The sequence below is a fragment of the Cebus imitator genome, unplaced genomic scaffold (assembly GCF_001604975.1).
Source record: "Cebus imitator isolate Cc_AM_T3 unplaced genomic scaffold, Cebus_imitator-1.0 Scaffold326, whole genome shotgun sequence".
NCBI lineage: Eukaryota > Metazoa > Chordata > Mammalia > Primates > Cebidae > Cebus > Cebus imitator.
Window position 1 is genome coordinate 1,422,406 of NW_016107641.1, and position 16,100 is coordinate 1,438,505.

At 46.9% G+C, this 16,100-nt stretch overlaps 1 protein-coding gene across 3 annotated transcripts in view; it reads left to right on the top strand.

Moving 5' to 3' along the window:
* WDFY4 (WDFY family member 4) overlaps positions 1-16,100 on the top strand; it is a 307,995-nt gene that overhangs the window by 211,286 nt on the left and 80,609 nt on the right. For all 3 annotated transcript variants that reach the window (XM_017504669.2, XM_037729965.1, XM_037729964.1), the window contains 4 exons: positions 5,322-5,470; positions 11,302-11,422; positions 14,417-14,502; positions 16,038-16,100. In XM_017504669.2, coding sequence (XP_017360158.1) covers positions 5,322-5,470; positions 11,302-11,422; positions 14,417-14,502; positions 16,038-16,100 — 419 coding nt within the window. The remainder of the gene's footprint in view (positions 1-5,321; positions 5,471-11,301; positions 11,423-14,416; positions 14,503-16,037) is intronic.

Genomic DNA, 16,100 nt, shown 5'->3' on the forward strand with positions numbered 1-16,100 from the left:
AATATCTTGAAGGCGTGTTTTATTTTCTTTTGTGCCTCCCAGTGTGTGGGGCATATGCTAAACATTTAATACATACCTGTTAAATAAATGAATGAACAAATTAATGAGTAAATTATGAGCAATATACTGACATCAGATGAAACCTTTTCTTTCTTAGTCTAGATGGTACCATGGGTCAGTTTCTTAGTGTATGGGCTTCAGATCGCCGGCATCAGAATCTTCTGGATTGCTTATTAAAATGAACATTCTAAGGTTGCCCTACTCTGCACCTGTTCAATTGAAACGTCTGGGGATGTAGCCTGGGAATATGAATTTTATCAAGCTGTGCAGTTAGTATGTGATTCTCACACATACTAACTATTCAAATAAATGCCCAAAATCCTTGAGTCCAAGTTTTACAATATTCAGAGCTACCCTGGCTAAATATGTGCTCTAATTTTAATCAGTTGCCAATGAGCAGTCCTTAGTGAAAACAGGTTATAGTGAGCATTGTGCCTTGAACAGTCCTCGGGACTTATAAAATGTTTCACATTTCACTGGTGCAACCAAACAGGAGCAAAGGTATTAACATTTCCACCTGCTCTCCTCTGAGTCTGCAGAGAAAGATGGGAGGTGTGGCTGTCTGCACACTCTCTGTGGAAGTGACAGATGCAGGCAGGTAGGGGGCATCCCTGTTCCTTGTCTAAACCTGAGATGTACTTATGTAAAAAGATTCATACATTACATTCCTTTCCATATTTTCCAAATTTATATATATTTATATTTATGTATAACATAAAACAATAAAGAGATGCTATATCTCCTATTTATATAAAGATAGATAAATAGATACAGTTAGATAGATAACGTCTCCTTATTGTTTTAACATACATTTCTTTGATTACTAGTATGACTAAATTCTCTGTCTAATTAAGAAAAAGTAGATGCCAGAGTTAATAGGTGGACAAAAGAATGTAATTTATATAGGCTTTCCCTCTTTGATACGTGACTTTTTCTTAGCAGCCTGTGCTTTTCTAAAAAGTAAGAATACTTATTCCATATCCCAGTACCAACAGAATGTATTCAGAACAAGGTCAAGGCAAGCAGATAATGTAGGAAGAGGGCAGATGATAAATGGGAGCATGGCTAAAGCTTTCTTTGCAGAAGACTCACTAGCTGTATACACAAATGTAAGGGAATGCATATATTGTCAGCTCTGTTACTGGGTACCTTCAGTCACCTCTCTGGACCTCAGTTTTCCCACCTATAAAATTAGGGTATTTCACTAAGTTGCAGACTACTGATGCTAGAGAAAACTTTAGAGAGCATCCAGTTGACCTTGCCCTTTATAGATGCACCCACTGAGGCCTGACTTTAGAAGAATGTGCTGGTGTGAGCTATCACTGAATGTCCCAGTAGACTGTTGTCTCCCTGCTATGGTTTGAATGTCCCCCAAAATTCATGTGCTGGAAACTTAATTGCCATTGTAACAATATTAAGAGATGGGGTCTTTAAGAAGTGATTTCGCCATGAAATCGCGACCCTCACGAATAGTTTAATGCCATTATTGCAGGAATTGGTTCATTTTTATGGGAATTGGATCCTGATAAAAAGGATTAGGTTCAGCCCCATTTCTCTGTCTTGCACGCTCACTTCCAGCCTCCACCCTTCCACCATGGGGTGACCCTCACCAGATGCCAGTGCCATGCTCTTGGACTTCTCAGCCACCAGAACCATGAGCCAAATAAACTTTTATCTTTATAAATTACTCAGTCTGGGGTATTCTGTTATAGCAGCAGAAAATAAACTAAGACACCCTCCAACTTCAGCTCCAGTATTTCGTTGATTTCTGGACAACCTGTTTGTCATCATACACAGAGCTAGCTGTGGCTATTTTCTTAGTTATTTTACCCATCAAGAGTGCTAATATATCATTCAGATGATCTTAAAAAAGCTCTACTTATGAAGCAAAAGTTCTGCTCTTTAAAGTGATCAATGAATCATGACATGAGGGATTTCTTAATCATGAGTAAACTTAGGGATGGAGCCCTCCTAGGGCTAATTTAAATGGAAGAGCAGGTAATAGTTCACTTGGGTTCATTTTCTAGTTTTTAAAATGCCATTTCTTTTCTAACAGAATCAATGTTTAAGCTATTAACCCAGCTCTCACCAGACATTTTTCTTGTGGTTTGGTTTATTCTGGTTGATACTTAAGTCTTCCCAAAAGGAAGCACCAGATCATAGGCATGTGCTCTGAGACCCTGACGCAGGCATCATGGAGGTTGTGGTGGGGACCTGGTATCACAGGGAGAGGAGAGGGTTTGGACAGACATAGGCCAGGACTGGCATTGCAGAACCACATCATCTCACCATGTGAACCTGAGGATGGGGATCTCTCAGTCTCATCTGTAAAAGGCACAACAGGAAAAAAAGTTTAAGCAGCCTGGCATAATTTTCCTAATAGTCCTGTTGGGAGTGTAAATTGGTGTCACCTTGTAGGAGGGTAATGTGGCAATGGCTACCTGACTTTAAAATGCCCACACCCTTGACCTGCAATTCTGCTTATAAAAATCGATTCTTCAGATTTACTTGTGTATTCAAAATGACTTACCTGCAAGGACAGCCATTGTGGCATCACCTGCTATGTCAAAACATTTGAAAGTGACCTGAATCAAAGAGGACTGGTCAAATAAATTGTAGTACATCCATTGAAGGGAAGAGACCACAACTATTAATAAGAATTAGACAGCTTTATAATAAATGATCTGGAAAGTTATCTAAGATGAATTGTTAAAAGTCTAGATGCAGAGTATTAAGTATATGAATGTAAATATGTAAGTATATTAAAAAAGGAATATGTATAAACATGCTAATGTATTCACACAGTCTCTTTGGAAGAATATACAATAAAGTGGTAATGGTAGTTGCCCCTGGGGAAGACTACTAGAGAAGCTGGGGATGCCACACAGTTACTCAAGTCCCAGAGTAGACATTGATCATTTGTCCTCAACCAACCAACCCTTCTTCCCTCCCTCCCGCCTTCCCTCCCTCCCCCCTTCCTTCCTTCCTTCCTTCCTTCCTTCCTTCCTTCCTTCCTTCCTTCCTTCCTTCCTTCCTTCCTTCCTTCTTTCCCTTTCCTTTTCTCTTTCTCCTTTTTGCTTTCCAGTTAGTCCAGTAGCAGCTCCTTCTTGTTTAGATATACCCACTCCCTTCCCTCTGCATTCTGCCATCTCTCCCAGATCACTGAAATAGCAACATGACGGGGCATCCTCCTTTCAGCCTTGGCCTTTTCTAATGCCTTTTCCATCCAGCAGTCAGTGTCATCTTTTAGAAGTAAGCTCTTCCACAGCTCTCTGTTGCAACCACAATAAAACCCAATGGTCTTGCCTAAGACCACCTATGATGGAGGTACTCCTATTTTCTAACTTCATCTCAACCATACTGACTACTTTTATATTCCCCAGATCAGCCCTTCCTGCCTGTAAGCCCTTAGCTGGTTGTCCCTGTTCCTTGTTCTTCTCCAAGCTTTTCCATAACTTATACGTTTCCACCTTTCAAGTCTCAGGATCTGGGTAGAATAGTGCCCTCGCCAAGTTTCTCCCTATCTTTGTCAAGATCACTCTGGTTTTTCTCTCTTAGCATGTATCACAGGTTGTAATAGTTTGTTGGTTAAAATCCAGCTACTGGATTTTAAGCCCCGTGAGGGTAGGATTTTTGTATATATTGTCCACCTTTTCCCCAAAGCCTGCCTCAAGGCCTGCCAGGGAGCAGAGGCTGAATACATAACAGATAAATAGATGACCACCTGGATGAATGAATGAAATTGGAAATGAGTCCACTTTGGATTCTGGCTTGGAAGGTGGCTCGAGGGCCAGCTCCTCTGACAAAGTAGATTGTCATTATGATGATAGACCAAGAAAGCCACCTGTCTGCCTTGGTTACAGAAACAGAGGCTTTTGGCTAGTCCTCACTTAGGAAAAACAGCTCAGCCCTGACTTGCCCTGGGCCATAGTGGTTAATGCTTACTTTGGAACAAAACCCTCAGTGAACCTTTGCTTTCTGGCCCCGGCTGTGGCTTTCACTAATCCCATTTGTTGCAGGAGTTGGAGAGCTGGTATTCAGGGCCTGCTCTCCAGGTGTCACCCCTGTGGTCTTGTCATTGCCTTCAAAGGTGAGCAGGGAGCTTCGCTTCAGTCCCAGACTATGTCACTTAGTAGGTGACTGATCTTTGGTAAGAATTTTATCTCATGGAACCGCTTTTATTTTTTCTCCTAAACATATCTGTTCTGCTTTTGTATAACTGGAATTAGCACAAAATTACTGTGACAAAATGCTGGCCTTGACCTTATTCTTGGTCCCTTTATGCCCTCATGTTCCAGAATTTGTTGATTCACTCACTTGTTTCTTTAGCGTTTGCTGTGTAAGAACCCACTTGATTCTTACTACATCCAGAACTCTGGGTCATGCCCAGACATTGACACAGGTCAGATTCTTCATGCATAAAGTTGATTGGGAATGAGGATTGCAGGGCTGGGCCGATGGAGATGTGCAACCACAGTGCAGGCTCAGCAAAGATCTCAGCTGACTTCAGAGCAGCTCTAGGTTTGAGATGGTTGCTAGAGTTTTCTTGAATTGAGTCAGAGGAGCTAAGCCTTCCTACCCCACATTGACCAGTTTGTGGGACCAGACTGGCGCTGGGAAGAGGATGTGACCTAAGGCTAGGGGCTGTATTCAGCTAAGGCAATTCTGGAGAATGTCCAACATTTCCAGCAGCAGAGGAAATGCACGCCTCGGTCCAAGAGGAAGGATCTGGGCAGAGCACTGTGCATCTTCTGCACATGGTTGCCTGGCCCTTGCAGAGATGGCAGTACAGGTCTTGCACCTGTGGTTCTGGGCACTTCTGACTTCTAGTCCTGGCTCAACCATGTACCAGCTGGTCCCTGGACCATGGACAAGCTCCTTCTCCTCTGTAACTAGGGATGCCTCCTACCTGTTGAACTTTCCTCACTGCTAACTGTGGAATGTTTATAGTTGCAGGGGGGCTTAAAGTGAGAGAAACGACTTTGACATGCTGAATATAGCAGTAAGCCCTCACCCGCACACCTTGGTGGGAGCAGGGGTGAGCTTGGGTAGATTAAACACCAGCCCAGGTGGGGTGTGGAAGTGCCATGCAGGCTGTGAAGAGCAGTACAGGTCTTGAGCAGCAGAACTGTCATTCATACAAGGCACTGCTCTCACCTCCAAGTGCCCCATGGGTGACTGGTCACTACCCTCCTGTTTCCCCCAAGAATCATGGGCATGCTTCCTGTGCACCACCTGATTTTGGCACTCTCTCCTTCCAGGTGACACAGAAGTTCTCCCTGGTGACTGTTCAGGGACACCTGGTGTCGGAAGGGGTCCTGCTCTTTGGACACCAACACTTCTACATCTGCGAGAACTTCACACTGTCTCCCACGGGTGATGTCTACTGTACCCGTCACTGCTTATCCAAGTGAGTTACCCACTTCTTCCAGCAGATTCTTCCCTGAGCCCTGTTCATCCTTACCAGCAGCCCTCACTCTTTCCCTTGTCACCTTGTTCTTACAGTGGGCTTGGGTTTGGGCCTGAAACTGAGCCATGAGATAAAACAGAAGAACCTACTGGCATAGGCCATCCATAGCCACGGTTCCCCCAAGCTGCGGTTGGGACTGTGTACCAATGTGGCAGCTCCTCGCGTCTCTCCTGATGTGGAATGTCAGGACTCAGAGATCAGTCCTTAGGTTATTTGCATGGCCGAATTCAGTCGCCATCAACTTACTCACTCAACAACATGTTGGTTGCTCATTCTGTGTAAGACAACAGGCACCGCCCCTCTCTTCTGAGGGATGTATTGCAATTGGAAGCATGCAAAGGTTCTTTTGGAAACTGTTGGCCACACACTATGATCATGGGCCAAAATCTGTGTTATGAGAGGGCTCTGCAGGGTTCAGGCTTGGAGGGATGGCCTGGGAGGGACTGGGGCGGTGGGGAAGAGCGACCTGAGGAAGTGACCAAGATCTGGATCTTGCAGAATGGGTGAGACTTGGGAAGAAATTTTAAGTCATTTTTGCACCAACAAATACCAGAGGACTTTGGCAGGAAATGCCGCGTTCTTTAGGATCAAGTGCAATTGGTCTATTCGGGTGCAGTCAGCCCTTATTGTGCAATTCTGTGTTTATGAAGCAAGGCCATTCAAAATCAAATTGACTAAACTTTTGCCAAAAGTACAGTTGTCAAGTATATACTTTCACTTGGTCATTGCCTTTGAAGATATTTGGATGCAGATTTCTTCATGCAGATAGGCCTTGCTTTTCCAGTTGACCCAGGTTCAGATAATGACAAGAGACCTCTTAGTCAAGTGGCTCTCAAACTAACTGACACCAGCATCGCCTGGAGGGCTCGTTAGCACACAGACCCCTGGGTCTTGCCCCACCCTAGTTTCTAATTCAGTAGGTCTGGGGCAGGGCCTGAGGCTTAGTAAGTCTCTCACTGCTGCTGCTTCTGTCACTCGTCTGGGACCACACTTTGAGAGTCACTGTTTTAGACTACTGACAGAGGAGTCCAAGTCTTATCTGCCAGTAACCAAGAACCTTAACTTCCAGTCGTCCTATCACTTCCAGCCTATGTCAGCAAGCAAGAGTTGAGGGAGTGTGGAAGAGTAGATGTCAGCCCACCTTGGGTGATTTAAATCAGAATACTTTAAACTTGGCATTTTTCTCACTGCTAATTTCGATCTTTTATTCATACCAAACGTTCACCGATTGTTGTGTCTTCTGTGCTTCTCCAAGGCAGGAGAAGCATAATTAATACTTGGCATGCTCATCCCATCTTTCTGCTCATGTTTTATTGATACTGATCAATATGGACAATGGGCCTGCAGCCGTGCCTCTCTAAGAGCTGATGAAAGCTTTCTGCTCTATCTGTATGCACAGCGTGCCCCTATGATGACTCGCATAATCCACTGCTACACTCTTCACCTCTGGTTTAGATTGACTTAGTGTTAGATAAGATCTTATTGATTAGGTAAATTGTGTTTATGAGGTACATCTAATCTTGATCAAATTCACTATAGCTGCACTTTTAATAGAAGCCCAGTGGTCAGGTTTTATGTACTCACTTGATTGGCAAGGACAAACAAGGGAGGCTTCTAAGGTCTGAAAAATGGACTTTTCTAGAACGCAAGCAGGAGTAGAGTGAGAAGAAATTACTACCCTGGAATTGCACTGGGGAAGTGCCCAGGTAATTATAATCACCATACCTCAAAGAAACATTTGTTACTCAGACAGTGCTTTCTCTCTGGGGTCTTGTCTACTGCCCTAGGAAACTGCTGGCACTCCTGGAGATGCAGTTCTGAGAGACTATTAGATCATGCCAGATCAATGGGGATTAAGTCTTATTTTGACCATGAAGATTAAAGAAGATACATGAATAAGCTTGTTAAAAATAAAGCTAAGTCAAACCTGAAATGTTTCTCTAAAAGACTGCTATGAAATTGAGTCAGTTGCGCATTAGACCTTGAAAGAACCTCTCCGATGTACAATAAAAATATCCTAAATCAGACTCAAGAACACTGCAGACTTCTCGACAGTGATTGGACTTCGGACTTTGGAAATTTCCTCAGAAACTAACAGCCTTCTGAGAAGGTTAGCTTTTGCTTGTAGTAGGTCCCTTTCTTAGCTGATTAGGGTGGCTGTATTCATTTGCTAGGGCAGTCAAAAACTGGGTGGCTTTAAAAAAAAACAGAAGTGTGTTGTTTCATAGTCTTAGAGGCTGGCAGCATGAAACCAAGGCAAGATCACGCTTCCCCTGACTGCTCTAGGGAGACACGCTTCCTTGCCTCTCTCAGCTTCGGGTGTTCGCAGAGCATCCTCTGCCTCCCTTGGCTTGGAGATGCATTGGTTCACGCACGTGGCCATCTGTCCCTGTGTCTTCACATCATCTCCCCTCTGTGTGTCTGTCTCCATGTCCAAATTTTCCCTTTTTATAAGGACACCAGTCAGGTTGAATTTGGGCCCACCCTAATGGCTTCATTTTAACTTGATTACCTCTGTAAATATCCTGTTTTCAAATACAATCACAACGTGAGGTACTGGGATTTCAACATATCTTTTCTCCTAAAAGCTTTGTACCATTTTCCAGAGCGTTCTTCCATGTGTCGTCTGTGTTTCAGAGTCCTGAGTTGCAGAAACAGTCAGCACAGAGCAAACTGAAAGCAGGGAGCCAGTGGGAGAGCTCCATAAAAGCTAGGGAGCTTGTCTGCCTCCAGGGAAAAAAGGCACTGTTGAAAGAGCTTGGGTACTAGAGTCGGAGGACTCGAGTTTGACTCCAAGTTCCCCTCTTACAGACCACATGACCTTGGAAAAGCCTCACCTCTCTGGAATGCAGTTTCTTCACTTACAATATAAGAATAAAAATAAGTCATGCTCAGTATAAGGGTTCCTTATGAGAATCCAATTAAACAATAAATAGAGAAATGTGTGGCAGGCCAGAGAGCATGACAGTCACTCAGCAAACATGCCCTGAGCTCAGGGGAAGATACAGAGGACAGAGAGCCATGGGTAAAGCCTGTGTCTTTGAAGGGTCTGCAAGGGAGAGAGACCAGCCAATCACACAGCTAAGGTATGGAGAATATTTGCTGTGGTTCCCACAAGCATGGGACAGTGGGAGCACAGAGGAGTGGCTTTATCATCCTCATCAGTATCTTGACCTGGAATACTGCTAGATCTAAGCCAAAGGTAGGAAGAAGAATTGTCTCTATGGCCTTGCTGGGAGTCAGAGATGTGTAGGGACAGCTCAGCTGAGATCTGGATGGGGCATTAATAATGGACAAATAACCTCAGCCAGCAGCAGGTTTTTATTAAAGCATCCTGGCAGAAGCATCCAGAACCAAAGCTGTGTTTTGTGTTTGATCTATTCTATAATGACGTGGCTTAGAAGAGAGGGCCTGGGAGGATTCTTCTGGGAAGGGCCTGCAGAGAGCCTGAATCTACAGCCTCGAAGTCCAGCTGTTCAGGGGCCTAAGCAAGGGGTTCAGGCTGTGTCTCACTTGGACAGCCTTCCCTGCTGCCCAGCACACGTCCAAGCTCTTAGTGCTGTGCATGCTGGACTGCCACTGACTGTAGACTGGAGAATTCCTTCTGGGCCTCTGTGACTGCTTGGCCTCTCTGGACTTCCCCAAGAAGTGGAACATGGAGGCTCCATGGTCTGCATTGTCGGCTGGGCCATGGGGACCACACTGGGAGCTGGAATGGGAGGAGCTGAAACAATTTCCTCACCCACTCCCTGCCACCTAGAGCTGGGGCTGGCAGGACCACCTTGGGGCAGGGGCCCTTGCAGCCCTTGGCTCTCTGGGCCTGTGTTTGGCCCACAGGCTTCTTGAGGGCTGGCATGCTTGGGAGGCCTTCGTTTCTCAATCCTGGCATTTTATCAAAATGGTTGTGGTTGTATACACAATTTAAGATGACTGCGTGCCCCAGATGTCCAGAAATGTAACTGTCTATAACTGAAATCAGCTGTATTTCTCATGTTCCCATGTGTCCAGATGGTAAAGAGTTTCATGTGATTAGCTCGAGGCATTTCAGCTATTTCCAGTGTACAAATTGTTCTCTTTGGGAATAAATATTTGGACAAATTTATTATCTTCCCTTTCTCCTCCTGTCTTCTGCTTCTCTAGGAGGAGGGGTCACTCTGAGATCTTTCAGCGAAAGCCTCCTGCACACCCCTCTTAATTCTCCTCATCTTGGGACTGCCTGATGCCTACTGGAGGCATGCCTCTCTTCCTACAGGCGCCTGGGAGGTGGGACCCACGTCACATGTGGGTCCCTTCTCTGCTTTTTGAGTGGGTCCCTTACCAGCTCTCCAAGATTTCTTCTTACCACTCAAGGCCTGGCCTGGGAATTTTAAGATGCACCCCTTACACTTTCTGTCTCCAGCCTGGGTTTTGCAAACTGAATGAGCTCTGCCTTTCAGGAAGTTGTTTCTGCTGTGTGATTGAGCAATTGCCTCAGAATTTAGTGCACCTCTTTGTCCTGGGCTGGGTATACCAAGCAACTCAGGCCGGTGCCTTTGTATGGTCTGCAGGAGAGACAGACCAGTCAGACATGCAACCAAGGTGCAAAAGATATTTGCTATGGTTCCTGCTAGCAGGGATGCTGGTGGCTATGTCATCCCCACCAGCACCTTGACCTGGGATGTGGTTTGACCTAAGCCAAGGGTAGGAAGAATTACCACTGTGGCCCCACTGGGAGTCAGAGATGTTTAGGGGCAGCTCAGCTGAGAGCCAGAAGCTCTCAGGGCTGCCAAATATGTGGGGAAGGTGGGCAAGGGTCCTAAGGAGCTCCATGGTTTAACATCAGACATCACTCTACAGTGTCAGTGAGAGCCTCACTCACCTCTGGAGAGGAGACCTCATCCCAAAGGCTCCCAAGGCCCAGGACAGGATGGGCGGCCTCTCAGGATGCAAGCGCCATGCAGATGCACTCCAGGCACTGCCCTCATGGCTCGCCAGTGGCCTCTCTGCCTTCTTCTGCTCCCCTCCCTCCTTCTCCCTGTGGCGCATGACCCCTCCTAACTCTGGTTTGCACTCAGTCTCATGGTCACCTGGCTTCCTTCCAACCTCCTTGCTAAGTGCTCTGTAGACCCAGTCCTGCCAGGAAGGCTCTGAGTCCTGCCAGTCCCTATGGCAGCCACGGGCCACATCTCACTCAGTTACCTCGTCCAGCCTCTCAGCCCTGCCAGGGAAAGAGTTCGTTCAATACAAAACAAGAACACTTGGGCAGAGGAACTAAGGTGTGTGACAGGGCAGACATCCTGGGGCTGAGACTGTCATTCCTGGGCAGAGGTAGCTGGCACAGGCTCGGGGGAGCCAGTGAAGGGAGGCCACAGGAATCCACCAAGGCTCCTGCGTGTGGTTTACGGTCATGCACAGGACCCATGAAGCCCTCCCTGCTGCCCCCTACTTTTGGCCAGGGGCCTTCTCACTCCCACTCCCATACCTTTCGTCAGTGTCATCCTGAAAACTGTGCTATCATCTTGCTGTCCCCTGGGACACCCTACCCTGTTCTTCCAGGGCAGGGCAGCTTTCATGTGTCAGCAACTGTTGCCAGAGCTGACATGGGCAAGCACTCAGCAAGGATTTCTCAGATGAGCGGGACTAGCACACTGATTGGCAGTGACCGCCGCATCCCTCTGATATGTCCTTGGAAATGTGGGTGGGGCTGGTGGAGGGCAGGAAGAGGAAGAAGCCTGCACGTGTCCTCACTCTGATGTCTGAACATGTGCCCTGCATGGCTGTTTCCTTTTCAGCATCAGCGATCCATTCATTTTCAACCTGTGCAGCAAAGACAGGTCCTCTGACCATTACTCATGCCAGCGCCATGGTTATGCTGATGTGCGGGAGCTACGACAGGCTCGCTTCCTCCTGCAGGTAAGCACACTGCATACTGGCCCTCCTGGGGCCGGCGAGAGGCAGGGTCATGGGACAGGTGGTCCAGAAGCCATCCAGAGACACGCCTCTGTGACTCATCTTTGTGCCTGTGCACAGCCCAGTGCCCTTCAGGAGACATCCGGGAGTTCCCTGGGCTTATGTTGGCCCTGGTCCCAGGTGGGAGTTCTGACTTCTGCCCACTCTCTCCAGTCCCTAGTCCCTGCCATTGGCTGTTGGGCCTTTCACTGTGTCTTGTAGGATTCAGCTGCTTCACTGTTTTGATCTTGACATAGCCCAGAGCTGCCTTGGAGATTTAAGAATACAGGGCAGGGCAGATGCATTGCCTCCCAGTAGAGTTGATGACTGGGAGTGGAGTGCCCTCTGCCCTGCCCTGCCCACAGGTGCAAGACCTCCCTTGTGACATACTCTCCCCATCTCCCCAAGGTGCTCACTTATCGCCAAGCTCCTGCTTGGCCCTGTTTATGGGGCCAAGTGGTTTAGGGATCTCCCAGCTGCCACTTTCAACCAGAGCTTTTTAGCGTCTCACCCACTGCCTTCAAGGGCTTAGCCAGGCATGCAACAGAGATGGTGGCTGCTTTCAGAGGAGGAGCTCAGCCATAGCTGGTCATAACCTCCTGCTTCTCATCTCACCTTACTTGTAGATCACACTTTCTAGAAACATCACCTGAGCAGCAAAGGGAGCAGGGTAAACTTGAGGGGCCTCCAGCGACCTCAAACACACCTTGCCTTCATCATCCCAAGCTCAGCAATAGCAAAGCTGCATCCCCATCCCCTGGGCCACCAGGATAGCTGGCAGAAAAGAGGATCTAAGGGACCATGTGACAGGAGGGGCAGGATCCCTTTCCACCCTCTCTGAAGGGTCACCGTTAGTTCCAAAGACCAGCAAGGGAGCAGTGCTTAGCCTAGATGAACTAGATGTCTTCATTTGTAAATCTATTTTCTGTAGGTACGTCGTTGATTCGTCCAGTGACCCTTCCTGCAAGAGGTCTCATTATCATTCTCTGAAACCAAAGCATGAGCACTGGGTGTGGTGGCTCATGCCTGTAATCCCAGCACTTTGGGAGGCTGAGGGGCAGATCACAAGGTCAGGAGTTCGACATCAGCCTGGCCAACATAGTGAAACACTGTCTTTACTAAAACAAAAAAATACAAACATTAGCCAGGCATGGTGGTGCATGCCTGTAGTCCCAGCTACTCGGGAGGCTGAGGCAGGAAAGCTGCTTGAACCTGACATTGTGCCACTCCACTCCAGCCTGGGCAACAGAGAGACTCTATTTCAAAAAAAAAAAAAAAAAAAAAGGATAAAGAAAAAGAAACTGAAGCTCAGGGGGGGCCTTTAAAGGGGAAGAGTGGATTTCTGAAAGGTCCCAGCTGCCATGCTGTCAAAGGTTTGCCAGCAGCTTGCTCAGCCCTCTCATGAGCACTCTTCCTTCCTCTGCTGCTTTTCCCTGCAACACGGTTCTTTTTGCCTGAGCTTCCTGAGCACCCTTGCAGGGTGAGGAAGCTGGAAGGGCAGAGTGGAAGCAGCAACCCTGCCCTGATGGTTCAGTGCTGCTGGGTCTGGGCTTTGTCTCCACCTCAGCTCTGCCACGTTAGCTCCTGTGGGCACCTCTCTGGTTTCCTTTCCCTCCAGTGAGCAGGAGGTCACATCCTTCCTTTCCCACTATTATGCATACAGCCTTGAGTATAATTATAGGTACAAAGTAGGTACTCAAAATTATTTGTTGTGATTATATGTCTACCTTAAATGTTATACAGTACTCTATAAGTTATAAGTATCAGTCAGTTGGGTTTTTTCCCCTAGTACATGGTGATTGTTTCCAGAGGATTGGTTCACTGAAGTGGTAGAAGCCAAGGGGAGAGCTTTATGAGCAAGGCCATCATTTGTCCATCTCTGGATTCTCCCAGGAGAAGGGCAGAGCTTGGCACTCCAGGCATCCAGGGCAAGCTGTACCCTCCACAAATTCTGCATTCACTTCCTGTTTTCCACATTATTTATATTTCTATTTGTAGAAAAAAATCCAAGCCTCTCCTGCCCACTAGCAGAGGACAGGAAGTTTGCAACATCCTTGCACATACCTTCCTTCTGCTCAGGAGAATTAATGAACTTGACTTTGAGAACTCACTTCCAGCCAAGTAGATGCAGGGCAGTACTCCATTATTGGATGCAGTACCCACCTCTGAGTCTGACCCTTAGCCCACTCCACCCTCCCTCCATGTCCAGTCTCACCCCTCCCTGACCCTCCTTTCATCCCTGGAAATTCTCTCTCCTTGGCCTCATCTCATCCCTGAGGCTTGTCCCATAGGTGACTCAGTCTCTTTCTTATTCCAAATCTGTTATTTACATAGCTTAAACTAGAAAGGAGTTAGAGAGGAAATAAGATGACAGAAAAACAAAGAAAAAAAATAATTATGTGAATTTTAATTAGGCATTAAGGAAGTACCCCTAATAAAAACCTTACTATGCCAGTGGAGCCACATCAAAATGGCCTGGGCAGAGCACCCTGTGCTGCTTAAATGGCCTGGGCAGAGTGCCCTGGGCAGAGTGCTGCATCTATAGATCAGCTCATGAGGCTGTCCAGCGGCACCCACCAAACTAGCTCCCCTAGTGTTTCTGGTAAGGTGACTTCTGGCTCAGGAAACCAAACCCATAACTCAGAGGTGAAAGTGTCTGAGGCTGGCATGGGTGCTTTCTCCCATGTCTGCCTCATGCTTACCCTGGAAGTGGGCCTTTTGCTTCCTGCTTCAAAGGAACTTGGAGCTGTGGTCATGTCCCCAGCCCTCCCACACATTCTGCAGAAGCACCCTATCCCTGTTATCAAGGTCTTGCCACCCATGGGAGCTCAGAAGGACTACCCAGGAAGGGTGACCTGACACAGAGACCCCCAATGGCCCATTTCCAGCAGCTCTGCCACCCTGGAGCATCTCTAGTCCACAAAATATCAGGACATTAAAAGGGGCTTCTCTTCACAGGACATTGCCCTGGAGATCTTCTTCCACAATGGATATTCCAAGTTTCTTGTCTTCTACAACAGTGATCGGAGTAAGGTCTTTAAAAGGTAAGGGCTTGAAAATCTTCATTCTGAGAAAACTGATCCTGAACTGAGAGCAGAGGGGCAGAGAGCAATCATCTCTGTGCTCAGGAAAAGTGTTTTCAACCCACAGCGAGCGCCACTCAGGCTGGGCCCAGGGAGGCACTGCTAGCCTGCAGAACTGCCAACTCATGAAGGGAGGTACGGTAACAGAGAAGGTCCTTGTTTCGGATCTAGAAAGCAGACTCCATTATCCTGAACTGAAGTGGCATAGAACAGGAAGACTGAAGGGGGAAAAAAAAATCACACAGCTACAACAGAGTTAAGAAACTGGCTGTTTAATGGGCCTTCCAGAATGTTCTAGCTTTATTTTCTAATTTTCCAAGTAATTTTTTTGGCTTAATCTTTCTTTTTGATCCCAGTTGCCAATTTTAGTTGCTCCAATTTCGTATTTCATTGGAAGGAATTCCAAACAACTGATTTCCCACATGTGCACTGAACATGTTTTTCTTAAAGAGAGAAGCCTGCTGTTTTAGTTAACTTCTCTTTCTCCAGATGGATCAATTTAAGAAATCTAAGCCAGTGTGTAAGTAAGTTCTTAATACCACAGTTATTTGTTTTATTATCAGTAAAGTTATAGATCAGTAGATTGGTTTGTAGAGAATCTAGAAAGAAGGCAGGAAGGTCAGTTCCTCATCGTGATAGCGAACAGAGAGGCTGATTAACGGAGGGAGTGGTTATGAGCTGCTCCACGTGGGCTGGAAGTTCCGAGGAGACATTTGACATCCCCCGGCCTGGAAGCCCATTTTGTGCTCAGAAGTTCAAGCCCTACCTTCTTGGTGGCCCTATGGAACTGGCACCAAAGTCTGCTACTGCATCCAAGAGGCAGGGCCAGGGTGGAGAAAAACAACCTGTAGAGAGGCTTTTGTGCCAGTTCTAGGCGCACCTCCTTGGACTCAGGTGAGCCTTCCCATGCAGTTCTTCCAAGCTGCTGTCAGATTGCCCCCTAAAATTGTCTTCAAGGTCTAGTTTAGACCAAACCAAATAAGCAGACATGCAACCCATTAAACTCTATTCATTTCCCCCTATGATTTCTGTTCATTAAACAAGGTTTTTCACAGTTGATTTAGAAACCTCACACCTCCACAGCTCAGGGTGTGAATGTGGCCTAATGCAAGCTCAACAACCACTACCCACTCAGCTCAAGGAACCTGGCATTAAGATGGCATTTGTCCCCACAGCGACACACTGGAATGTACGGCAGGGTTGTTGACATTGGCAATGTTGTCAAGGGCCTGGCCCAGAGGAGGTACCTCACTCACACTGCCTAAGTAATTATTGTTTTATCGTTGTCACTGTTGGTATTAAGGCAATAGTGTGTAATGCCAGAGAGTGCTGAGGGATGCCTAGAGGTACACCCAGGCCTCGTGTTCATAACCTGGGGGCAGGGCGGAGTGTGGGGGAGCAAGAATGAGCCAAGCTTCCTGCCTGGCTCATTGGAATTAATGTTGGAATTCCTACCTGACTCTGCTGATGGAATTATCCCTTCCCTTTTCATGCAGCTTCTGCTCTTTCCAACCCAGTCTGAAGGGGAAAACTGCCTCTGAGGACCCCCTCAATCTAAG